This window comes from Sodiomyces alkalinus (assembly GCF_003711515.1).
Source record: "Sodiomyces alkalinus F11 unplaced genomic scaffold SODALscaffold_10, whole genome shotgun sequence".
In the NCBI taxonomy this organism is placed as follows: Eukaryota; Fungi; Ascomycota; class Sordariomycetes; order Glomerellales; family Plectosphaerellaceae; genus Sodiomyces; species Sodiomyces alkalinus.
In genome coordinates, this window is record NW_021167088.1 from 461,323 (window position 1) to 484,086 (window position 22,764).

Genomic DNA, 22,764 nt, shown 5'->3' on the forward strand with positions numbered 1-22,764 from the left:
GCCCCCTACTATGATTCATATGCCAAGTACCCAATCTAACCTACGATCAATCAATAGACCAGATGAAGTATGAGATCGACCGCAAGATCGACCAGGACGAGCCCTCCCTGGTCGAGATGGTCGAGACTGCCGTCAACGCCCTCCACCGCGCCACCCACTGCAAGGAGCAGGGCTACTTCCTCATGGTCGAGGCCTCGCGCATCGACCACGCCGGCCACGCCAACGACCCGGCCGCCCACCTCCACGACACCATCATGTACAACGACGTCATGGGCTTCGTCCGCGACTGGATCGACGACCACCCGGACACCGTCATGATGTCCGCCGCCGACCACGAGTGCGGCGGCCTCACCCTCAACGGCTTCAACCCGCTCGGCCTCAAGGACACCCGCCGCTCCGGCGAGCACATCGAGCGCGTCTGGCGCAACCGCCCCGCCGGCGTCGACCCCCGCGCCTTCCTCGTCTCCGAGATCCTCCCGGAGATGGGCCTCGCCGGCGCCACCAACGCCCAGATCAACACCATCGTCTCCTCCTCCAACCCCGCCCGCGAGGTCCTCGCCCTCCTCAGCGCCCGCGCCGGCGTCCACTGGTCCAGCGGCGGCCACACCGCCTCCGACGTCACCCTCTTCGGCTACGCCGCCGGCGACAAGGCCGACGCCTTTAAGGCCGAGCTCGCTGGCAACTTCGACAACACCGAGCTGCCCCGCATCGTCGAGAAGATCCTCGGCGGCGCTGTCGACCTCGACGCCGCCACCGAGCGCCTGCGCGCCAACGGAACCAACTGGGTTTCCAAGCGCGGCCTTGAGCAGCGTTCTGTCAGCGACCACTGGCATTGATCTACTACTTTATCACCCCGGCATGAGGCGGGGTATCGGTCCTTCCTATTTAGACATGTACTAATCGGCAGGGTGTTTTGAGGCGATGAAGACATGAGACTAGGAAGACTGGCAAGACTAGGAAAACAGGATCTAGACATTGCCTACCCATTCCACATCTTTCCCGCCATGTATAGAAACTGTCAAATTCTAGATGTCTCATTATCAATCATAAACTGCGCCATCTATATGGCCGCTTTTTCACGCACCTTGCTATGGTTTCCTGTTCCATTTTCCTACGATGCTGTGCTCTTCATACGTAACACGGGGTATGAGGCAATGCCCTTCCGAGTCCGATATTCCTACGCCATTTACGAGCCGTGGACAGGGCAAGTATGTCCGACCATAAGATGTATACAGAGTTTCGATTACTATCCTCACTTTTCGATCATTCGCAAAGTTACTCTCCGCACAATAAATTCGAAATAAAACTCCGTCACCTCAAGGCACATAAATGTATGGAGGCGAGCCATCCTTCGTTTTGTGCTTGCCCGACCGCACACGGCGGTTATGCACAATGTAAACGACCTTCTGTACAATGGCGAAGAACATGCCAAGGGAGACCATGATAATCAACGTTCGCAGACCGGTATTGTAACTAAAAGCCATGTTAGAATCTTGTTCGGAGGGGCTGACATGGTGCGACGATTCTTGGACTTACAATGGCACATCACTTCCCCTGAAATACCGCGTACCGACCATCAAACCGCTGATGGCAGACATCACCAACATTCTGTTGGCTCAAGTCAGCAAGCAAGCTCTCCAATGGAAACTTCATGAATCACGTACGCAATAGCAATGCTCCGCTCGCCTGGCTCTCGACAGTTGAGCTGCACCCACGAGTTATGCACGGGGTGGTATCCGACGGCCAAGCTGTTGACAGCCGTCCACAGACCCCAGCGTGACCACCGACCGACATGGGGATGGACAGTGCGAGCGACGATAAGGACGACCAGGTAGGCGAGGTGGGCTAGAATGACAGAAAGTCCCCGCTTGTTGGTGCGATCGCTGATAAAAGCAAAGAAGAAAACGACAACGAGGGCCAGCGAGGCGCCCACTGCTGCTAGAGCATTGGCAGCGATACAATCGAAACCAAGAGACCTACGGCAAGCCTCCCGTGTTAGTAACCACTAGGACATCAAAAGGAAAGACTCGTTGGTTCAGGGGGCAACTTACATGATAATGGACGGAGTGTAGGTCGTCAGGGGCGACCAAGTTGAGAAAACGGCAAAGGTAGACACATAGTGCGGCCAACGGCGATAGTGACATACGATGCGCCAGACGAGTTTTAAGGGGATGCGCATGCCCTGTGCGCCACCTTTTCTGTACTCATCGTCAAGCTCGAGGCGGCGCTGGAGTATCCGTTGTTCTTTCTCCGTAAAGTGGATGAGGCCGCGGCTCAAGAGAGGACGGGGCTGATCAGGAGACCCAGGGAGGACGAAGAAGAGCAAAAAGGAAACGCAAATGGTGAAGAGGCCCTCGACTGCAAAAAGAAATTATGTTAGTCACTCTTGGGAACGGGGATGGCGGATGGACGTTGGTTGTGTATACCACAGGAGGTGCAAAGGGGAAAAGGGGAAAGGGGAAAAGGGGAAAGGGGAAAGGGGGGAAAGGGAAAGGGGAGAGGGGGAAAAGGGGGGATTACTGACGCAAAAAGAGCCACTGCCAACCTCGCATTCCCTGGACTCCGTCCATGTGTAGAATGCCAGAGGCCAAGATGGGACTGAGAGCGTTACCGTCGAACATGCCGAAAAAGAAGATGGCCACGCGACGGGCAAGCTCGCGCTTGGGATACCAGGTAGAGAGTGTGTAGATTGCCCCCGGAATGTATCCAGCTTCGGCAAAGCCTAAGATGAGTCTGGAGGCGAGAAACCCGGGACGGTTGACGAGGAGAAACTGGAGCATGGCGACAAGGCCAAAGATGAATACTTGACTCGAAATCCATGCGCGAGGACCAAGCTACGACAGGAGATGAGTTGTTAGCAGAGAACTTTCGAGAACTCATAACGCTCGTGGCAAGCGTCGAGGAGAAGGAATAGGAAGCACACCCTCTGAAGCAGCATGTTAGAGGGTATCTCTAGGAGCACAATACCCATGGACATGAGCTGGTTGCCGAGATTGACAGTGTCCTGGGAGACACCGATGGCCACGGCGAAACCGCCTGTCAGGGCGCTCGCAATGTTCATGCGGTCCAGCTGGAAGACGAGTAGTCCAAGAAACAGCCAAGGCAAGACGGAGAAATTGACTCTGGAAGACAGGTTAGAGCCCGCATCACAAGCAAATCACAAACAAAGTTCTTCCCTGCCGAGTGTTTGAACCCGGTCATCGCTTACTTTCGTTTGGCTTTCGCCTCCTCCTTCTCGTCCCACTCCAGGGACTCGGCTAGCTCGACCGAGTTTTGATCAGAAGGCGAATCATTGCCGGTGTCTTTCTCGGTGAATCCAGGTAAGGTAGATACGGCCATCTTGTTGTGGCGGATGGCTTGCTAACACGAAACGAATAACAGAACCAGAGAACAAACACGGCGAGTGAACGCGGGATCTTGAACGGAACTGGCTAAGCAAATGAGGGGATTCGGCCTCCGCGAACAGTTCATCACCAGATTTGAATTCTTGACGGCAATTCCAATGGGTCAGGGACAGAGGCCGATTCGGATGATATGCGATACGCTTCGAGGGCCATGATTATAACAAGAACACAACACCAGCTTGACAAAATCTCTCACCGCAGGTTCAAACACCGGCGAGATCCCGACGTCAGACGTATCAAGGCCTGTCTATATCATAGACTATGGGATCAACAGAGATTCAGAGGCCGGAGGAAATATCCTGGCCAGACCCTTGGGACTTGGTAAAGATTGCGCAATAATAGTTCCCAACGCTCCTGGCAGGGAGGCTCTTACGTTGTATGGGCCCCTTCGCAGCGAACAGTGGGGACGATGCAAGAAGCATGGTACCTTAGTCAAAGAGCGTCCCGTTGGTATGTGTATGAACTTCGATGGAAGCCAGAGCAGCCAACATCAGTGATGTCGAGTCGGCAGGGGTCGATAACGCCATGCACGCTAAGATGGTTCAACCGGAAGACACATCTCGACGGACGACTGATCGACCCCACGACTCCACAACTCCATATAAGCAGACAGGGAGATCTTGCTCCCGAGGCAAGTTCAGTTACCAGTTCTAAGGGTCGTGGCGCGAAGAGACAGGGTGCAGACCTGCAGTTCTCCCACACTCAATATAAGCAAAAAGGGAAAGCGTGCCGGGTGCGCAGGGGCGATGACAACATACGCCGACGGACTAAAGTGACGAATACCATGATGTCGGGTTTTGAAAGACGGAGTTTGAAAAAGTTCACCTTTGCGCAATAGGTTTCGTCTCCATCTTTGGAGGTTGATGAGAGTTGAAAGTTGGTGATGGTTGAATTAGAGGAGAAAAACCAGAGACGAGCGACGTCGGGGGAAAGGGAGTTAAGGGTACTGTACAATTTAAAGTACAGTGGTCTGACAAAAGAGTCGAAACACGTTACATAACCATTTGCCTGTAATGTGCTTCGGTCCTTTTGTCGACCGTCTGTACCTTCAGTGTTCTTTTTTTTTTTCTTTTTGGCGGAAGGAACTTCTTCAGGGGCGCTCCTTCCAAGTCTGGTTCTCGGCTACCCAGCATCCCACGTCCGGGGAAGGTGTCTCCCAGCTACAAATGCCGAGAGTAACGTACGAAGTAAATATGGACCTATATGGAATTGTACCTAAATAACTTCCTTTCTCCTCCCAGTCCCTCACTCTCTAGTCCGAGTATTTTATCTTGCCGCATCTCTCGTTTCTCCTTCCCTTGTCAACTTCCCTCCAACCTCCGCTCCCAGCTCCCTCCTCGTCTCGACTCTTGACCTCCGTCCCTATCTCCGTCCTTACCTCCCTCTCCCTCCCCATTAGCACATTCTCCTGCCTCCCCCACAAGCCAGCCTTCCCTTCTACCAAGAGCGCGACATGGTAGGCGTCAAGAGAGTCGCCGTCATTGGTGCCGGTCCCGCGGGGGCTATTGCTGTAGATGCTTTGGCCCAGGAACAGGCGTTTGATCTCATCCGTGTATTTGAGAGGCGAGAGGCCGCCGGGGGTTGCTGGTGAGTCTCATTCTCACCCTTGGAATATCTGTTCTTATCTTTTCCCATACAAATTTATCCCCACCCAAACCGAACCAAAGCAAAGTCGGCATAAAGTATTGGCCTTGGCATTACCATGTCTCGTCGTCGTGGGTCGAGTCGCATGACTGAGACGCTATACCATAGGATTGGTGATGAGAGCCCTCCGCCCCTTCTCTCCGACTTACCCCGCCTCGCGGATCGCTCCGCCGACCCTCCGGTCCCGGTCCCGGACCGGCTCCCGGCCCAGACCCCGAAACTGGCCCAACAACGCTTTACCGACTCATCCGTCTACCCATATCTCGAGACCAATGTCGAAGCCCTTGCCATGTCCTTCTCGCAGGAACCCATACCGGATGACCGCACGGCGAACTCGGTGGCCCTGCACGGCCCAGACACTCCTTTCCGCCACTGGACCGTTCTTCGCAACTACGTCCAGGGCCTCCTAAACCGCCGCGGCTATTGTGATCTCGTCTCATACAATACGACCGTCGAGAGAGTCGAGAAGGTAGGCCATGAGTGGAAGGTGACCCTGCGCAAGGACGGTACCGAAACGGACTACTGGTGGGTCGAATGGTTCGATGCAGTCGTCGTCGCCAGTGGTCACTACTCTGTCCCCTATATCCCGGCCATTGACGGTCTGGAGCAATTCGAAAAGCGCCGTCCGGGGAGCGTCATTCACAGCAAAAACTTCCGGGGACGGGATTATTATGCCGGCAAGGTAATTCCTTTATGCTTTCCACCCCTTTACCTACTATGTCTGCTCACTTATGAGTCTCGTCTCGGCACTGACTGGATATCCTACCCTTTGCTAGCGCGTCGTCGTGGTCGGGGCTTCCGTATCCGCCGCCGACATCGCCTTCGATCTAACCAGTGTTGCTCAATCCCCCGTCCATGCGGTTATGGAGGGTCATAAGATCAACGTCTACTTTGGTGACGAAGCCTTCAATCATCCACGTATTTCTCGCCATCCCAGCATCACCCGCGTTCAAAATCGCACTGTATACTTCGCGGACGGCACTTCCGTTCCTGACGTTGACGCCATCGTCTTTGGAACCGGTTATTCCTGGTCCTTGCCCTTCCTACCCGATGTCGAGGTTCGCAACAACCGCGTCCCCGGCCTGTATCAACATGTGGTCTACCAGGAGGACCCGACGCTTCTCTTCGTCGGCGCCGTCGGCGCGGGCTTGACTTTCAAGATCTTTGAATGGCAAGCGGTGCTCGCCGCACGCCTCCTAGCCGGGCGCGCTACCCTGCCCCCGCTCGCTGAGCGACGCCGCTGGGAGGAAGACTGGATCGCTGTCCGCGGCGACGGGGCCGGCTTTACTCTCGTATTTCCTGATTTTGAGGACTATTTCGAGACCTTACGGAAACTGGCCGGCCCCCCCGCGGGCAAGGGCATTGGACGTCCGTTGCCCCCCTTCCGTCGAGAATGGTTCAAGGCCTTTATGGACGGGCATGAGAGGCGGAAAGCCATGTGGCGACGCCTCAACGCCAAGGCCTGGGAGGAGGAGCCTGCTCCGGTGGAAGTGAATGGAGTGGCCAACGAGGCCGTGAATAGGAACGGGCTTGAAAGGGAGAAGCTGGACGACGAGCCTCTGGGCTACGACTGGGAGACGACCAAGAAACTCACTATCCTACTGCAGGCTCTTCAAAGCCTCAGCACCCACAAGTAGAGCCATTGCTGCTTCAGGCTTGTGGGAACGATATGATGCGTGAAATTTTAGCAAGATCTAACAAAATACCCTTGGATGTGCCTTTGTAGATACCAGTCCCAACTTATGTAGTTGAAACAAACACTTCTATCATCTCTCATTGAATACAAACTCGGTCACTATCATGCCGGGTACTCCCGTCTGTTGATCTCACATTTTGATCTTCTGACGATCCTTCCTCACAGAGCAATAAGTGGCAGGGCTATGAAAGCCCGTCCAATCCCGACATATACCCTTGAATAAAAATATCGCTAAACCCAGAACACCCTCACTATACGCCTGTGCACCCATGATGCGGTCGTGACCTTGCTCGTTTCCAACTCGTGATGGAAACCGATACCACTTCCACCATGCCCAAGTCTGACCCTCGCATATATGATATACATATACGCGCCAGGCCACCCTACCGGAATAGTCTCTTGAGACTTGCTTAGCGTTTCCGCCGAAACCTGCTATTTTGTCCCGGCCCCCCCTTGGCCCCGTAGTTCCGGAGTTTAAGGCGCCGGAAATTGGCATGCGCCAACTCGTTGACTTTCCGTGCCGCCTTCTTGACCGGACCCTCCTTGGCATGCTTCTTCGGCGCCGGTTTTCCTTCATTTTCGTCCTCCCCATCGCCATCCGAAGGTACGAAATCGTCCAAATCGGACGGCACGCCGTCATCATCCTTGACACCGTCACGAACAACCTGCGTCTCGGGGACAGCTTCTTCGTCCGGATCCCCATCACCGCCTGCTGCTTCCTGGTGTTCGGTCCCAGCAGCGGCCGTCCTCCGTTTCACAAACACCGGCTTCATGTTCGATCTCCTCGTCGTCCTCTTCTGGCCCTTCTTCTTGAATATCCTCAGCGGTTGCCCGTTCCGGCCAAGCCCCGCCTCCTCCTCCGGGCTGTCGTACATGGCCTCGTCGTCGAACCCGCCCAACGGCAGGTTCCTGACCAGGCTGTCGGCAACGAGGATATCCTCCTTCTCAGACCTCGACGCAGGCCGCGGCGGCTTCCCCGGATCTCTGGGTGGCGGGGCGTCTTCGCCGGCCTCCGTCTCGCGAAGAGCCTCCATGTCGTCCTCGTGGGTCTCTTCCTCCTCGATCTTGCGCAAGCTGGCGACGATGGCACTGAGCCCGCGGCCGAGCGGCTTCCTCGGCAGCCGGAGAGGGGGCGGGGACGGGACGGGCCCGTTTTCCTCGTCGGGCGGGGCCCGGCTGTGCCGCTTGAGGAAGGCCGGGGTGTTGAACTGCAGCTTGGAGACGGACATGGGCGTCCTGGCGGCTCGGGCGTTGACGTCCTTGGACTTGAGCGGGGTCAGGAAGCTGTTCAGGAGCTGTCTTTTGCTCGCCGACATGGGGGTTCGGCGGCCTGGCTTCGTGTCATTGTCGTCGTCGTCTTCCATCTCGGCGGCTTTCCGTTTGCTCGGCGTCGTCTGGGAGGTGGGAGCTTCGCATATCGCGGTCACGCCGGTCCCTCGGGACGGGGTTCCCAGTTCCCTCTCTACCATGAGATCAAACAGGCCTAAAACACGACCGTCCCGCTGTGGAGTGGGTCCAATGGATCGAGGTGCCGCGGGGCTAAATAGGGTTCTGGAGATGGACGGCGTCGCGGTGGATTTTGGGTTGTATGGAGATGAACGCGGTTTGGAGGGAGTCTCGAGATGTTTTTGCCTTTTGGAGGGTGTCTGGGTCTTCAAATCGACTGATTTGCGCTTCTTTTGCTGGTCATCGTGCTTGGAAGGAGGGGGCACCTTGCCGGATAAAATGTCGCGAAGCTTGTTATACTGTTTGTATTTCTGGGCTGGGAGAAAGTTGTCTAGTCAGCTGGGAGCGCGGAAATAGGAATAAGGCTTCTCGACGTACCGATATCCGGGTTGCGCTTGATATCATCTCGGCCAGGCTTCCGTCCATGGTGGCTCTTGGCCCAGGCAGACTCCCAAGTCTTTAGTTCGGCGCGGAGTTCTAGGGACTGCGACTCGAAAGCCGCTTTCTGTTGGTCGTCCATTGGCAATACACTGATAATAAACGGATGCCGAATTGTTTATTGAGCAGTGTCCACTATCGCGGGAAGAGGCTGAAGTTGTGGAGAGGGACGCCAAGATACTCAACTTGACTGAAGTAGGTTTCCGTACGGGGGGACGCGAAAACAACGCGAAGTGGGAATCTCAGTGATATCATCCTTCAATTAAAACGCGTGCAATTTCGCGTGGGGACTTTCTTAGCGCGCTCGGACCACTTTCGTCGGCGACAGCTACGCCACAACAGAAAACATAACATGTGGCAAATTAAGTGGCTAGAATATGGTACGTACATCTGCAGCCCCTTGACTTGAGAAACAAACTTCCCCTGTCCCCTCGTCGCCCTCGCATTCTCTCTCCTCTCTCCCATCCCGCCGCCCCTCTTGCCCGACAACGGCCATGCCAACAACGGGTACAGAAATTACCCCAGATTTCCGAGATGTCAAATCAACCGTTTTAAGGACTACAGTAGAGGGTATATCGTCTCAGCCGATCGCCAGCGATGACTGCTGCGTCATCTGCCTCTCGGATCTCTCCGAACCCTGCGAGGCCCAGCCTTGTGGTCACGGGCATTTTGATTATCTGTGCCTCATAACCTGGCTAGAACAACAAGCCGCCTGCCCTCTTTGCAAGACGCAAATTCAACAGGTCCGCTACGAGTTTTCCGACGACCGTAAGATATGGAAGACATACACAGTGCCACAGAAGAGCAGGGAGAGCCAGCGTGCTCCGCATCGAAGGCCAGCCGATGCAGAAAGAGGGGCAGCGGCAAACACATCTCCTGGCGATCCAAGATACTACCGTTTTGAGGCGCACAACTTGCGACGACACCAGCGTCCCGACCGCCCTAGAAGCAGACCATACACATCCTTGAACACCGGAGGCCGGCACAACCGCGACGACCCCCTCACACGGCGCCGCTTCGTATACCGCAATCAGCTCTACTCCCTGCACGTCGGGTCTAACCGCATGTCCCGCTACCGCGAACTAGCTCCCCAGATGTTCAACACAGACCCGGAGCTCGTATCGCGGGCTCGAATGTTCTTGAGGCGCGAGTTGCAGGTGTTTGAATTTCTCCGAAGCGGCGACGATGACGACGCTGCGGAGCCGTCCAGCCGAAACGCAAACGACCCTGTACGTCGTCGCAGAGCCAACAACGTCGAGTTCCTCCTCGAATACATCGTCGCCATCCTCAAGACGGTCGACATGGTGGGTAGCGCGGGTGTGGCGGAGGAGCTTATCCGGGAGTTCATTGGTCGTGAGCATGCGCGGTTGTTGTTGCATGAGCTGCGCGCCTGGCTGCGCAGCCCGTATATTTCGCTCGAGAACTGGGATCGTGCGGTGCAGTACCCACCTTTGGATTGGAGGGGGAGAGAGGGAGAGGGAGAGGGAGAGGGGCGAGCACCACGAACACGCAGTCGGAGCCCGCCTTCGGGAAAGGACGTGACATATCCTTCCACATGGAGGCCGGGGAATCCATAGCCATGCTGGAATTTTGGGCACAAAAGAGCTACTTTGATTGAATGGCGGCGTTTAGGGAACAGTCATGGACCATGGCAGGAGTTTATGCGACCATGTTAGGATAGAGCTATAGATATCAAGATACCCCCTTTTGGCTTCTGTTTCAAATGGTTCTATGGTAAAACCCCAGCTTGTTCTTGTTTTTTTTGTTGACATGTCTTACTGTGGTCGGATAACCATTCACTTTGTTCCCCACACTGGTTGGTCTAGGGATCGGGGCTCGCCACACATGGAATTCCGATCGTCCAACGCATTCGGCTCCGGTGTGGGGGTCACGGAGTACGCTCCCCCTCCCCCGCCGTAGAAACGAACTGCCTGTTTCCCTCTGCGCTTCCGCTGCTTGAGCTTTGGGGAGTTAATAGTTTGTATAAAACGTTCCGATTCGCCCTTATAGCAAAAAATCCTAATCCCTACCTCGGACTTGGACGTTTATATCCCTCAACTAGATGCTCGGCAAAGAACTGGCCGGCTTCCATGCCGCCGCGCTGACGGCATTGCGACTTGCTGACAAATACTACTATTCACCACGCAGTATAATAACCATGGGGGAATATGCTTCCATCACCGGCCTCATGTCCCCAGCAACAGTTCACTATTCGTTCTTGAAGTTGAACGTCGAGCCACTGTATATAATTGATTATAAATAGTTCACTATTTTGCAGTCCAGCACTGTATCCCCGCGATCCTTCCTCCAACATGACCAACTTCAACATCCGAATCATCTCGGACAACGTTTGTCCCTGGGTATATTCACCCTCCTAAATGGCCCCCCCACTGACCCTCTACTCGAATCATCAGCACAAGAACTAACAACAGAAACAACAGTGCTACATAGGCAAAGCCCGTCTAGATAAGGCTATAGCCCTCTACAAGCGCACCTACCCCGCTGCCCAAGATGACACCTTCACCGTAACATGGTACCCCTACTACCTAGACCCGAACGCGCCGAAAACGGGCATCCCACTCCTGGAGCGCCTGGCATCCAAGTTCAGCGCCAGCCGGCTCGAACCCCTACAGGCGCATCTCCGGCAGGTAGGCCAAGCCGAAGGGATCAACTTCAAGTTCGACTGCCTCACCGGCAACACGCGCGACTCGCACCGCGTCGCCCAGCTCGCCAAGGCGAAAGGACTCGAGACCCAGAACCGCGTCGTCGCCGAGATTATGCGCTCCTACTTCGAGGGCTCCGGTGACATCACGTCGTGGGATCACCTCGTCGCCGCTGCCGAGCGGGGCGGCCTCGATGGCGCTGAGGTGAGGGACTGGCTCGCGGAGGGGAAGGGGGGCGAGGAGGTCGACCAGGAGGTGCGCGAGGCTTTCGCGTTGGGGGTTTCCGGCGTGCCGCATTTTGTCATTCAGGGGCAGTACCGGGTCGGCGGCGCACAGGGACCCGAGACCTTCTTGGAGCAGTTTATTGCCATCAAGGAGAAGGAGGGTTGAGGGTCCAAACATCGCCTTGGGGTCTTCTATCGGTTCCTTCGTTCTTTTTCTCCGCCCTCGGCCTTGCGCTGTTGACCCTTATGATGGAAGACATTGATGTGTGTCTATTGTATTGTCTAAAGGGGGCTAAAATATCATCTGAGACTCTTCGCAAATGGGTATCATCTTCATCATCATCATACATGCCGCAGTTCTGTTCAGGTTGTCCACCGACAGAGAACGCCTTCAGCATCACATGCATCACATGTGCAAAAGGCCCCCAAGGTCCTTTTCCATCGCCCGTAACCTCTCCTGCAACTCCCTCTTCTTCCTCTCCAGCTCCCGCACCTCTTCCTCTTCGGCACGTAGGTCCTCCTCCGTCATGCCATCGTCCCCTTCGTCCCATGTGCCCTCCTCCTCTCGTCCATCTTCCCTCTCGCCCTCATCCATCCAATAGCCCCGATTCAACGCCTCCAGCGCTTCCGTCTGCTCCGCCACCTTCGTCTCATAGTACTCCAACGTGGCCCCGCTCCTCGCCCACCTCGCCCTGAGGGTTGAGATCCTCTCCAGAGCCCCGGGAGGCGCGTATACCCCGCACAGCTTCTCCGCACCCCGTAGCAGGATATCGACGTCCACATCATTCTTAGCCCCGCCGCCCCTCACATCACCGTTGCCGCCGCTCCCGCTCCCATATGGCCGCCGGGAGAGCTTGCTGTGCAGTTCCCCGCCCAGAACGGCAGCCACTGCAGTGTTGCGACGCGCCGGACGGCCGGTGATCCCCCCACCCGCTGTGACCTCCCCGGACGAGACGGCGAAGACTGTCTTGCGGCGGTCGCCCTCCGGTTTTGCGATGGAGGACTGGGTGGTCGACGGGAGCGGTGGTGGTACGGAGAAGAGGGCTCGCTCGTGGGGCTCGGTATCTCGGATCAAAGAGGTGATGTCGTTGTTGTGGAGGAGGGCGTTGGTGAAAATCTTGGGGGGCGGGAAGCTGCCGGAGTTGGGTTAGGTCGAACAGGATAAGATTCGTTGAAGAGTCATCGTAGGCGAAGAGAGGCTTACGGAAGAGAATTGATCCCTTGGCATGAGAGAGCAATCTGCTCAAGGTGCGCGTTGATGAGGGCCATGACGGTCGGCGGCGTTTCCGATCCCAAGTGAAGAAGCCTCGTTAAACTCTGTGCGTACTTGCCCTGGACAACGCTAAGGTAATTCGTCTTCAGAGCGGAGGTAGGGAGTGGGAGCAGTTGGTAAATCGGTACGGGGTAGACGGACAACCCCACTACTACAGTGTGTTAACATTATATTATTACTATGAGGGGCCTCTCGGGTATGCTTATGTAATGGGATCGATATAGGCTCCAATTTGGCACTGTCCTTTTGGAACCCATCCCGAACACATCCTGCTGTCATGTCACGAAGCCACCTAGCAACGCTTGCGCAGAGCGTCTGCGCCTGCTCTCGTCCTCTAGTTACATCCTCCACGTCTCGACATATCCTCGGACCTCTTCGTGCGACTTTCCAGGATAATAGCTAATAGTACCACCGTCGCAGCACGCAAACGATCAAACGCCCCCCTTGACAGCAGGCCGACAATGTGGCTTAAGCGACCGGTAGGACTCTTCGCGCAGAGTGATTGACGCCGAATCAATGCTCGTGACAAGAGCCTCATAAGCTGTGTAGGTCGTAGAGTCAGGATGAGAGACCGATCACCCGGGCTCTCGCAAGGATTACAGCTAGCAGAAGGACGCCAGACCAAGGCAACATTCACAGATCCAACTAGTATTCAAACATGGTGATCTCGGTACTATCAAAGGTTGAAGGTGAAAGGGGTGCACAGTGATTCCCACCCAAAATGGCCTCGCATTCGGTTTATCCCTAGGCTGTAAGTCCGGACAAACTCTCTGGTGTTCCCGTGAAAGAAATATTACAAGGTGCGCCATGGACGGAGACATCTCACATTGGACTGGGCAAGGGGGGCAGGCCAAAAAGGACAATGAAAAGGCCACAATCTCATTAGAGCCCCGAGGCCCCTCCACTGCAACGGTCTATGGGGGGATAGAAAAGAAAGGGCAAGGAAGGGGACAAGTTACAAGAGGAAAATCAAATCAGGCAACGCTGTCCCATTTCCGTCTCATTGCCATGCCATCCATCGCTGAATGTTCCCGACGCTGCAAATCAAAGGTCTATGGTCGAGGTATCTAAGAAATGAGAAACATCGGTGAAGGGCTAAGGGGTTCGAGATGTAAGGCGAGCAAAAAGACGAGGGGAAAAAATGCAGGCCAAAAAAAGAAAAATGAGAAAAAAAAAAAAAAAAAAGAAAAAGGCAGAACAACAGAAAACCCTCCGTCTATGCTCATCGTACCATTCGTGTACGTTGCATTATCCTTTTCGCTTTTCCTCCATTGAGATGATAACCCGTCATGTATCGCGTATCGTCGAAAGGTGTCGCAGCATGTAACGAGATGTGCATGGCACGTCATCAACTCCATATCCTAATACCGTTTCCCCCAATTTTACCCTTTACCCTCCCCGTTTTCTTGTTCCTTCGTCTCGTCGTCATCGTTATCATGGCCATCGTTGTTTCGTATAAAAAAATAGAGTCCATCGTTTTATGCATTGTATCCGTCGCCCCAGAAGACGCCGAAAATCCAATTAAATATCTTCATCAATCTCCATAGCGTAGTAGGGGAGCTCCCGTGCCAGCGCTTCGCCATCGCCAAACAACATGCCGAATCCTCGAGTCATCCGCAGCCGCGCAGCATATTCCTCGCCGCTCGAGGGCTCTTCGAGTTCCTCGATGCGCTCCGGCGGTGGGTCTTGAAACTGCAGGCTGCGCCGGTCGCCTACACGGCGCCGCAACCGCCGTGCACTGGCACCTACGGCATCCCAGGCAGCCATGTCGTCCCCGAACGGGATAAGATCTTCGAGGCCGTCGCTGTCGCTTCGCTCCGAGTGCGTACGCTTGCCGATGGAGCTACCGTGGGATCGGCGCTTGCGCATCTTGATCTCGCGCTGCATGCGCGCGAACTCTTTGAGCGCGGCGTCGTCGGCGGGGTCGAAAAAGTCGTCCTCCTCGTCATTGGCATCGACATCGCAAGGATGGGCCGCCCTGGGAAATGCCTCCGGAGATACCGCCGAGGATACCGCCGGGGATGCCTCCCGGGATGCCTCGGAGGCGGTGCAGTTCAGATTTCGAAGGTCTGACATCATGTTGCGGTCAAGTTCGGAGCGGCGCGGGCGGTGGGTGAGGTTGGCATAGGCGAGAGAATGGTGGTATTGACGGCGACTGCTGGAATCGCTTCCGCTTCCGCTTTCGCTTCCGCTTCCGCTTTTGCCTTCGCCTTCGCTTTTGCTTGCGGAACTGCGAATGTCGCGAGACCGAGAGCGGGACCGCTCCGTATCGGGATACTCGATGCTAGTGGGGCCGATGACACCGGCACGTTCCTGGTCCATTGGGTCAAAGTCGGACAACTCCTCGACGGTCAAGTTCGCCAAAGATGTGGACCGGTTAGCGCGCTCGACTGCGGGGCTTAGTACGGTCGGCTGGTCTAGTTCCAGCTCATCCTCTTCCTTGTCGCGATCTTCACTTGGATTACTTTGGGGACGTCGTCTATTGTTGCCGGCTTTAACCCCGTCATGGGCAGTATACTCGTCGTCATCGTGGGCGTTGCTGTCATCGTCGTCGTCGTCGTCATCGTCATCGTCTTCCTCCTCCTCTTCTCCCTCGTCGCTTGAGGATCGAGGCATGTCAGTTCCTGACGATTCGGCATCGGATGATTCCCGATCCACGTCCTCATCACCTTGTTCATCGTCGTCATCTTCATCATCGTCTTCCGAGCTACTCTGTGGTGATAACTGAGCGAAGCGGTTGGAACGGGAATAGCTGAATTGATGGCCATTGCCAGTGGGCTGAATGTGGGATTTTCGCGACACTGCTGGACGGGTCAAGTTGTGGTAAGGGGGTAGGTGACGGGAGGCCTTGCTCGTCGCCATTTTGTGGTTGAGCAGTGATGAGGCGGAAGTCGGGGTTTGAGGCGGTGAGGCCGGGTCAGTTCCCCCACCGCGGCCGGTACTGGTTTGGTAGGCGAGTTTTAGAGTCGGGGTCGTGGGCCGCTTGTTTCGAGAGAGGACGGGTAGTCCGCGTGGCCCAATGTCGGGTATTCCGGGTGCATCCATGAAAGACAAGCGAGTAAAAACGTATATATTTGGTTTGCAATCCGATAAGTGGTCGCCAGGGTCTGTATTTCTTTTTTCTTTTCTTCTCCGACTCGGTGATCTGGATTGAACGTGTCTCGAGGAGCACTCTTGTCCCTTTTTTTCCGGATCCCTTCTTTTTTTTTTTTTTTCTTTTTTTGTCGACTTGGGGACTATTTCTCAGTGTGGGGTAATGTGTTGGCGGGGGAGGGGGAAAGACCTGTGACTCTTGCAGGTTCCACCACAGAGACAGGGCAGGATCGGGAAATTGGGAGGGAAAAAATGAAATGCGAATCTGAAAGAATGTTTCCCTGAAACGCAAATGTGAATAGCGAGACGTGTGCGCAGTGTGTTTGGCCAGTGGAAGCCAGGAAGGCTTTCAAGGCGTCAGTACCCAGAGAAGAAACCTCCGACAAGGAGAAGAGAATATCCGGTTGCGGCTGTTAGTTGTCATGATAGTCCTTGGGGTGAAGGATCGAAAATCAAGCTGAACCGCTGACGACAAGGCGAGGTGGAAGCAGAGAAATGAGCTCAACTACCCAAGACGTACAGCGCAGCAAAAGGATCCCACTCGGTAATACGTGTTGCACAAACAACAAGCCGAGTACGTAGGTATATACCCAGGTTAGGGTGAGTGATGTAAATAGAGATAGGTATATATGTTGGCAGCCGAGCCACAGGATTTCTCCTTCGCCAGTCGTTAGGTGTCTCGGCTAGAAGGGAACGGGTGCCGGCCGCAGGCGTGGTAGTTATGATTCGCTGGCAAATTGGACGTAGATTGAGATGGGGGTGGGAGAGGCTGATACTGTGAAAGATACGACGGCCGAACAGGGAATGACCTGGTCTGGTGTTGTGTTGGGACACGACGGGTATGTCCTTGTCGTAGCTCGGTCAAAGTGGTCTGGATTTGCTCACTGACAGCAACATCCAGTCTGTGCAGTCCGCGGGGGCTCACAGAACGAGAACGGGAGCACTGGGCGTTTGAGGCGGGAGTAGGGAGAATCTAGCAGGTTTGGAGACGTGCAGCGGTGATGCAAAAAGGGGTAAGTAAATTGAGGCACCGAAGAACAACTAGAAGATGCTCTGCAGGCAGGGTAGGTAAACCTGACAGAGAAAAGGGAGAGGAAGGGAGTGGAAAAAGGAGAGGGAGAGGGAGAGGGAGAGGGAGAGGGACAGGAAAACGGAAGATGTAGGGATTGTTGGAGCAGGTAATCAGGATGCGGAAGCAATAATAAGGTCTGGAGGGTGGGGGTGCGGGCTCAGAGTCGGTGGAAGGTACACTATAAGGTATATTGACTTCGTGGAACAGGCGGATGGCGTCGCCGTCGCCGTCGCCGTCGCCGTCGCTGCTGCTGTCACTGTTCTTTTTTGTGGCTTCTGGTAGCTACCTTTTTATTAATTATTCGTACTTCTGTAAGATTGGTGGCCCTGTCTGCAACTATTGTTCGTGCTTCGTATCCCGGACTTCGTAACTCTCCAATTGAAGGTTGGCTGCGGCCGTGGCTGTGGCGCGGGTTTCGATTGCGATCTTATGCGTCTGGTCTGTAATTAGTACGTAGGTAAGGTAGGTATGTGGATGTGGCGCTTCAAGCCTTAACATGTGCGAGACACCCGAGTCGACTCGACTTCAGTCAAGTTCCGGTGAACAAAGTGAGGCCTTATGCACACCTTGAATTAACCCAGATAGGAAAACAGACAGCAGGAAGAAGATGAGGAAGAACAGAACAGTAGGATGGTGAGGAGGAAGCGGATTCGGCTGTTAAAGGGCAAAGGATAGTTGGGGATGTTGGTAGGTACATATCTTAAATATCTTGCTGATTCAGTTGGCTGCAAGCGTTTATCATGTGTCTGCTGATTATCTGCGGATGTGCGCGACTGCTAATTATCGCGAGCATTCAATGACCATCCAGGTTGCGCAGATCCGCCAATTCATCCCTTTTCTCTCTCTCTTATACGAGGACTCATCATTTAACTATGTAACAGAACCCTCCTAATCCTTCGGTTGATCTGGCCTCGGTCTGTGTCACCTTTGTAGTCGTTTGGCTAGGGCAACTGATACTCTGTCGTACTTTTGGGCACCAATGCTTCATCCGCCTCTAGCTCCAGGATCAACCAGCCACCATAGTGTCTGAGAGGAGGAGAAACGATTTGCGTCGAAGGTTACATGCCCTTCTTTCTCGCCTTTTTTTTTTCTTTCTCACTCCAGACGCTGCTGTTGCTGCGCGCAATTGCGCGCTCTCTGCGCATGCAGTACCCAGGTATACGGATGCGCACATGCGCACTCCGTATGTTCCCTGCCCATCTCTACTTGGACGCCTTGCAGTGGGGCGAGGTATACAGATGCTTGATGATGGCGCGATGATGAAGGCAAATATTCAAATTCAAAGCTGTCGGCACATACTGCGAGCCTGCGCAGGACTTGGTCTCTTCCCATTTTTCACACCATCCATAGTAGAGTGTCCTGGAGGAGGAGGGGGTGGAGGTCTAGGCAGTGACTGGCTGGCTGGCTGACCACCCTCTGCAGAACTTCCTCCACACTTCATCTTCCTCATCTCCATGTCCACAGATGTATATTTCAAGAAACCCCGATATTATTTTTGTCTGCTTTGCATGTTCAACCGCTACTCGACTGGAGACGCAAAAGGAGGGCAATTGCAGAGATGGGGATGATAAGCACCCGGATTGTTCTTCTTCGCCACGAGCATTGGTGCGAACCACTACCTATGCAGTACATATGTGCACCCGAACCTTCGTCCATGAGGCCCGAACACGGCGGCCACAGTAGGTATGGGCACCCAATGAGGCAATTACGGGAAGCACTAGGAATGTGATGATGACGATCACTTGGGCTACGGGGGGCAATGTCCAAGTAGTGCGCGCATGCGTCCTTCACAGATACCTAGGCCCTTTCCCACCAGGAGGGAAGTCTTCCGACTTATCTCTTCAGCAGCCTAGACCAACCAATTTCCTGCCCCTGGGGTTCAGGGTACATAATTTTCGGCGTCATGCACGCAACTATGGGGACACTTGGGCAATGCCGCATGATCCTCATCGACTCGGCCAAAACACTGAATTCTTCCTGGGCCGCTATGCGGACCCCTCTCTTTCGTCCACCGTACCGTGACATCGTGACCGGAACCTTCTGTGACCGACGACGCGGACGGGGGGTGGTCAGGACACTGGGATAACTTGATATTCGTCTTGCAAGCCTCAGGAATAATGGTCGATGTAAATTATGTACGGATAGCTTCATAGCTCCACGTCAGACAAGGCCGGCACGTCTGCAGTCTCGTAGCTCCGTGGACCACCCTATGATACCGGACATACCAGCTCTACCAAGGGCACCCACGGCGAAACTTACAAAAGACTAAACAACTTCAGACTAGAGAACAGTATTAGCGAAAATCATCCTCAAGCTTGAATAGCAAGGTAATTGATGCTGAGCTCACAGGGGAGCGGGGCAACTAAAGTCAACCTTCATTTTATGGAAATTGGCGCCCGATTTCCCCAGCGCCGTTCTTAGTTCCAGAGAACCTTTACCTTGCCGAAACGCCTTTGGTCCCTCTCCACCAATATGCCTGTCCATCCCCTAACTCCTGTCATGTTCATTAACCCGACTGCCAAAAGTATACCGGTTTCTTTCTTTTTTTCTTCTTCTTTTTTATATAAAAAAAAATGAAAGGTCGGGGTCCTGGACGAGAGAATGTTCCATCATTCCATCATTTCGACTACAAGCCGGACGCGGGAGCCAGGACGCGTTTCAACCGCCTGGATTTGTGCCGCGTCCGCTTGGGATTCCTCCGACTGCTGCCGAATGCTGCCGGAGGAACTTGCTGGTTCGTAGCCTTGAGCCTGATATTGGGCCGGCCCCCGGTTCTTTCCCTGCCTATAGTAAAACTCGGACCGCGCACGAGAATTGCGAGCCTTCTGTCCCTTGAATGGCTGGGCCGAACACTATTCGGTCTTACCAGAAGTGACCTTCGCAGCCTGGATGGCGCTCATCTTGGTAATCCACGCAGGCGCCGGTTGTACCTTCCGCACGGTACGTAGCTCGTCCGAGGAGTAGCCCGGCACGCGGATGTTGTACGTGCGCTCAAGCACGAGTTGAATGTCGCGGATCTCCAGCACCTTAGAGCCCCGTTCCTTCGCAAGGCGACAGGCAGCATTAAGAACGTTGTCAACGAAGCTGTCCGCCATGGTAAGAACGCTCTGCGGTGCACGCCCTGGGTCAGCAGTGTTCTTGCCTTGGCACATGTTCTTCGTGGGCTTCTCCTTTTCTTGTCAGGGACGAAGCACAGCCACTTACCTCTTCGACTTCAGGACTTAGTAAATTGCCTTCCTGTCCCTCAGCTGTACCACCGCATACTTGACGAACGAGCTCGTCGAGCTTCTTCTTGCTCAGAACATGGTCGCCCTCCGCCTCATGTGAGTAGACCGGAATCTTCTGCATCGCGGCTTGGCCCATAACACCCCCTGCGATGCCGTTTCCGCCGGTGTAAGTGGGTCGACCAGCTCCCGCGCCGCCGGTTATGTTGACTGGCTGTGGAGGTTGGGTGGCTTTCTCGTGCAGCTGCTTGGGGATTGGAAGTTTGGGATGTAAGGGTTGTGGTTGCTGCGAAGGCTGAGCCGGGTGGAGGTGGGGATGGCCTTGTTGAGAGCTGTTGCTGCTGACAGCACCGGAGCCCATAACTCCCTGGCCAATAGAACCGGATACGCCAGATGTACCAGGTGTGCCCATACCTGCCTGGCCTGGCAGGTTTGTAGAAGACTGTGGATTGACGCGTTGGTTTGCTCGGGAGACGGCAGCCGAGTGGGTGAGTGCTTGGCCACTGGCGCCCGGGATTCCGGTTTGCGGCGTCTGAATCCGGGTGGAACCTTGCTGCGCAGGCGTCGATGAAGGTGCTGCCGCGACGGGGGCCGCAGGGGTATTTGCTGCTTGGTGGGGTTGGGTGGAAGGGACGGCAGGTTGTGATAGTCCGGCAGCCGTTGGCTGTGTGGTCACGACTGATGCCTGCTGTCCCATTACCTGAGGTTGTGCTTGCGGTTGCTGCATCGGGGCGCCGTTTGCGCCCCGGGCTTGTATTGGCGGCCCTGCCTGCTGACCTTTTGCGGCCTCGGCATTGCCAGGCGCCTGCTGGTTCTGCACGTTCTGTACGTTCTGCACCCCAGGGCCCGGTGGGTGACTACCAGTTTGGGGTAAATTACCCTGGCCGGCGGTTGGGGCAGGCTGCAAACCAGGCCCAGCCGCCCCCGTGCTATTCTGCTGGGGAGGTCGAGCGGCTCCCGCCGCGTTTTGTGCACTGGCCTTAGTAATTTCCTGGGCTTTTCTGAAGCTGTGGACGAACTGCTGGGCATCGTGATACAGCTTCTGATTGTGATCTCTTCTGATCTGAAGCTGCTTCATCTCCTCGGGACTTGGTGGGTTTCCTTTCTCTTGACGATCTTTGATGGCGCTATTGATCTTTCGGATTTGAGTCCCGGCATGCTCCATCTGCATCAGCGAGCGGACGTAGCGGTGCCGCATTTCGTTGGTCCACTTTGAGGCAGCCTCTTGGCCCTTCTCGGCGATCTGAACCGGGGGATTGAAGGTCATGGATCGTACATGGTTCAGAATATGCTCAGGAATGGAGTTTGTCGGCTGCTGAGAGGGCTGAGGGGCCGGTTGCTGTGGCATGGTTGGATTTGCGGATGCGAGACCTGGAGCCGACGGCGGCTCGCTCGCGGTGCCGGGAGGACCAGCAGGCTTCGACGACGAATTGCCCCCTGCCATTTCCGTCTTAACTGCGGGTTCTTGAGGGCCAGAGGCGGTGTCAGAAGCAGCGGGCTGTGCGGGGACCACGTTGGTCTGTGGCTGGGAGGGAGGTTGGTTCTGTTGCACACTTTGCTGGGCCTGTGGATTTTGCTGAGGTTGTTGGTTTTGCTGAGGCTGTTGATTTGGCTGAGGCTGTTGATTTGGCTGAGGCGGTTGATTTTGCTGAGCCTGTTGACTTTGTTGCTGTTGACTTTGTTGCTGTGGATTTTGCTGCTGTTGAAGTTGTTGCTGTTGGAGCTGCTGCTGCTGCTGCTGCTGCTGCAACCGACGCGCCTGCAGCTTCCCCATAAGCATCTTGGTGAAGTCTTGAATCTTCTTTTTCGCGTCTTGATGCTGCGCCGAATCCTCGGGGTTGCCTTCCATGGTAGTCCACAGCGCCCTAAGGCCACGCTCGTATTTGTTCTTTTCGTCCTCATTGAGGATAGGAAGGTTTCGCATCATCTCCGGTCGGTACATTGATCGCTGAGTAGCCGCAGCTGGATGGCCTACGGAACCTTGTTGGGCAGCCATCGCGTTCGGCTGCCCCTGCACAGGCTGGCCCTGCGGGTTCATCGTGCTCGCGAAGTATATTTCACGATGTTCAGATCCTGAGGGCAGCCACTCTGATGTTCTATGGCACGTCGGACTTGCTTTGGGGAATGTTGAGAATCCGTAAGTGGTGATGGTTGATTGCCGTTCAGGAAGAACAGGATCAAAGTGAAACGTCGCGCTCCTCGCCATACAGTATTGACCACATACAGTGTACCAACTTCGTTCGCACTAAGATCCTCAGTAATTAGGTAATATGGTCTTACCGACCTGAGGTAGAGCTGTAGGAATAGGGTACTTTGGTACACCCAGAATACACGACGCATCGCCAATCGGTTAAAGTTCGCAAGGCTCTTATAAGTATTTTGTAATAAAAAGATCGAAGTTCAATCCACCAAGAAGGCGTTGATTAAATAAGCAGAAATGACTTTCGCAGGCAACATCGACAACGTCACCATACACTGGGCGCCTGCCTAAGCTACGAAGTACACGTGTACCGGGGTCCTATCGCTCGCCTCCCTGCAAGCGTTGAACCGGACTCAGCAATTTCCTGAATTAGTGCATATAAAGTAC

The 22,764-nt window shown here is 54.8% G+C and overlaps 10 protein-coding genes across 10 annotated transcripts in view; 4 read left to right on the forward strand and 6 right to left on the reverse strand.

The window, feature by feature from the left end:
• The window catches only part of SODALDRAFT_337092 (repressible alkaline phosphatase), a gene marked incomplete at both ends in the record, with an annotated part of 1,748 nt that extends 912 nt beyond the window's left edge, over positions 1-836 (forward strand). The window contains one exon of the mRNA XM_028612648.1: positions 58-836. Coding sequence (XP_028463599.1) covers positions 58-836 — 779 coding nt within the window. The remainder of the gene's footprint in view (positions 1-57) is intronic.
• Positions 837-1,316: 480 nt separating this feature from the next.
• Positions 1,317-3,339, reverse strand: SODALDRAFT_381081 (inner membrane transport protein yfaV; the record flags this gene model as incomplete). Its single annotated transcript, XM_028615147.1, has 7 exons — positions 1,317-1,473; positions 1,537-1,608; positions 1,665-1,976; positions 2,052-2,358; positions 2,525-2,834; positions 2,924-3,122; positions 3,209-3,339. 7 exons carry the CDS (start codon positions 3,337-3,339, stop codon positions 1,317-1,319), a joined length of 1,488 nt encoding a protein of 495 aa, XP_028463600.1.
• A 1,225-nt stretch (positions 3,340-4,564) lies between these two features.
• Positions 4,565-6,782, forward strand: SODALDRAFT_299970 (thiol-specific monooxygenase). Its single transcript, XM_028608875.1, has 3 exons — positions 4,565-4,991; positions 5,157-5,730; positions 5,825-6,782. The coding sequence occupies exons 1-3, from the start codon at positions 4,858-4,860 to the stop codon at positions 6,683-6,685; spliced, it is 1,569 nt and encodes a 522-aa protein (XP_028463601.1). The 5' UTR covers positions 4,565-4,857; the 3' UTR covers positions 6,686-6,782.
• SODALDRAFT_346038 (hypothetical protein) lies at positions 6,777-8,814 on the reverse strand. The gene is made up of 2 exons (XM_028613234.1): positions 8,569-8,814; positions 6,777-8,506 (listed from the first exon to the last, which is right to left on the reverse strand). Exons 1-2 carry the CDS (start codon positions 8,708-8,710, stop codon positions 7,155-7,157), a joined length of 1,494 nt encoding a protein of 497 aa, XP_028463602.1. The 5' UTR covers positions 8,711-8,814; the 3' UTR covers positions 6,777-7,154.
• A 267-nt stretch (positions 8,815-9,081) lies between these two features.
• On the forward strand, positions 9,082-10,334 carry SODALDRAFT_328184 (hypothetical protein). The gene has a single exon (XM_028610619.1). It carries the CDS (start codon positions 9,123-9,125, stop codon positions 10,203-10,205), a length of 1,083 nt encoding a protein of 360 aa, XP_028463603.1. The 5' UTR covers positions 9,082-9,122; the 3' UTR covers positions 10,206-10,334.
• A 495-nt stretch (positions 10,335-10,829) lies between these two features.
• SODALDRAFT_328185 (DSBA-like thioredoxin domain-containing protein) lies at positions 10,830-11,837 on the forward strand. Its single transcript, XM_028610620.1, has 2 exons — positions 10,830-10,988; positions 11,070-11,837. The coding sequence occupies exons 1-2, from the start codon at positions 10,941-10,943 to the stop codon at positions 11,679-11,681; spliced, it is 660 nt and encodes a 219-aa protein (XP_028463604.1). The 5' UTR covers positions 10,830-10,940; the 3' UTR covers positions 11,682-11,837.
• Positions 11,780-12,823, reverse strand: SODALDRAFT_328187 (DASH complex, subunit Spc34). Its single transcript, XM_028610621.1, has 2 exons — positions 12,720-12,823; positions 11,780-12,648 (listed from the first exon to the last, which is right to left on the reverse strand). The coding sequence occupies exons 1-2, from the start codon at positions 12,782-12,784 to the stop codon at positions 11,922-11,924; spliced, it is 792 nt and encodes a 263-aa protein (XP_028463605.1). The 5' UTR covers positions 12,785-12,823; the 3' UTR covers positions 11,780-11,921.
• A 1,486-nt stretch (positions 12,824-14,309) lies between these two features.
• On the reverse strand, positions 14,310-15,650 carry SODALDRAFT_320306 (hypothetical protein; the record flags this gene model as incomplete). The annotated part of the gene is made up of 1 exon (XM_028609523.1): positions 14,310-15,650. The coding sequence occupies one exon, from the start codon at positions 15,648-15,650 to the stop codon at positions 14,310-14,312; it is 1,341 nt and encodes a 446-aa protein (XP_028463606.1).
• A 2,567-nt stretch (positions 15,651-18,217) lies between these two features.
• SODALDRAFT_328190 (hypothetical protein) lies at positions 18,218-18,439 on the reverse strand. The gene has a single exon (XM_028610622.1). The coding sequence runs from the start codon at positions 18,407-18,409 to the stop codon at positions 18,233-18,235; it is 177 nt and encodes a 58-aa protein (XP_028463607.1). The 5' UTR covers positions 18,410-18,439; the 3' UTR covers positions 18,218-18,232.
• A 1,366-nt stretch (positions 18,440-19,805) lies between these two features.
• SODALDRAFT_283038 (hypothetical protein) lies at positions 19,806-22,215 on the reverse strand (the record flags this gene model as incomplete). The annotated part of the gene is made up of 2 exons (XM_028608378.1): positions 19,806-20,060; positions 20,158-22,215. 2 exons carry the CDS (start codon positions 22,213-22,215, stop codon positions 19,806-19,808), a joined length of 2,313 nt encoding a protein of 770 aa, XP_028463608.1.
• Between the last annotated feature and the right edge of the window lie 549 nt (positions 22,216-22,764).

Bases quoted from the DNA above. Each gene is read 5' to 3' on its own strand.
- SODALDRAFT_328184 (XM_028610619.1), top strand. From the start codon at position 9,123: ATGCCAACAACGGGTACAGAAATTACCCCAGATTTCCGAGATGTCAAA.
- SODALDRAFT_346038 (XM_028613234.1), bottom strand. From the start codon at position 8,710: ATGGACGACCAACAGAAAGCGGCTTTCGAGTCGCAGTCCCTAGAACTC. The intron at 8,507-8,568 runs GTACGTCGAGAA...ACTTTCTCCCAG, and splicing joins CAAGCGCAACCCGGATATCG to CCCAGAAATACAAACAGTAT.
- SODALDRAFT_328190 (XM_028610622.1), bottom strand. From the start codon at position 18,409: ATGGAGATGAGGAAGATGAAGTGTGGAGGAAGTTCTGCAGAGGGTGGT.
- SODALDRAFT_328185 (XM_028610620.1), top strand. From the start codon at position 10,941: ATGACCAACTTCAACATCCGAATCATCTCGGACAACGTTTGTCCCTGG. The intron at 10,989-11,069 runs GTATATTCACCC...CAGAAACAACAG, and splicing joins CGGACAACGTTTGTCCCTGG to TGCTACATAGGCAAAGCCCG.
- SODALDRAFT_299970 (XM_028608875.1), top strand. From the start codon at position 4,858: ATGGTAGGCGTCAAGAGAGTCGCCGTCATTGGTGCCGGTCCCGCGGGG. The intron at 4,992-5,156 runs GTGAGTCTCATT...GCTATACCATAG, and splicing joins GAGGCCGCCGGGGGTTGCTG to GATTGGTGATGAGAGCCCTC. The intron at 5,731-5,824 runs GTAATTCCTTTA...ACCCTTTGCTAG, and splicing joins GGGATTATTATGCCGGCAAG to CGCGTCGTCGTGGTCGGGGC.
- SODALDRAFT_328187 (XM_028610621.1), bottom strand. From the start codon at position 12,784: ATGGCCCTCATCAACGCGCACCTTGAGCAGATTGCTCTCTCATGCCAA. The intron at 12,649-12,719 runs GTAAGCCTCTCT...CAACTCCGGCAG, and splicing joins CAAGGGATCAATTCTCTTCC to CTTCCCGCCCCCCAAGATTT.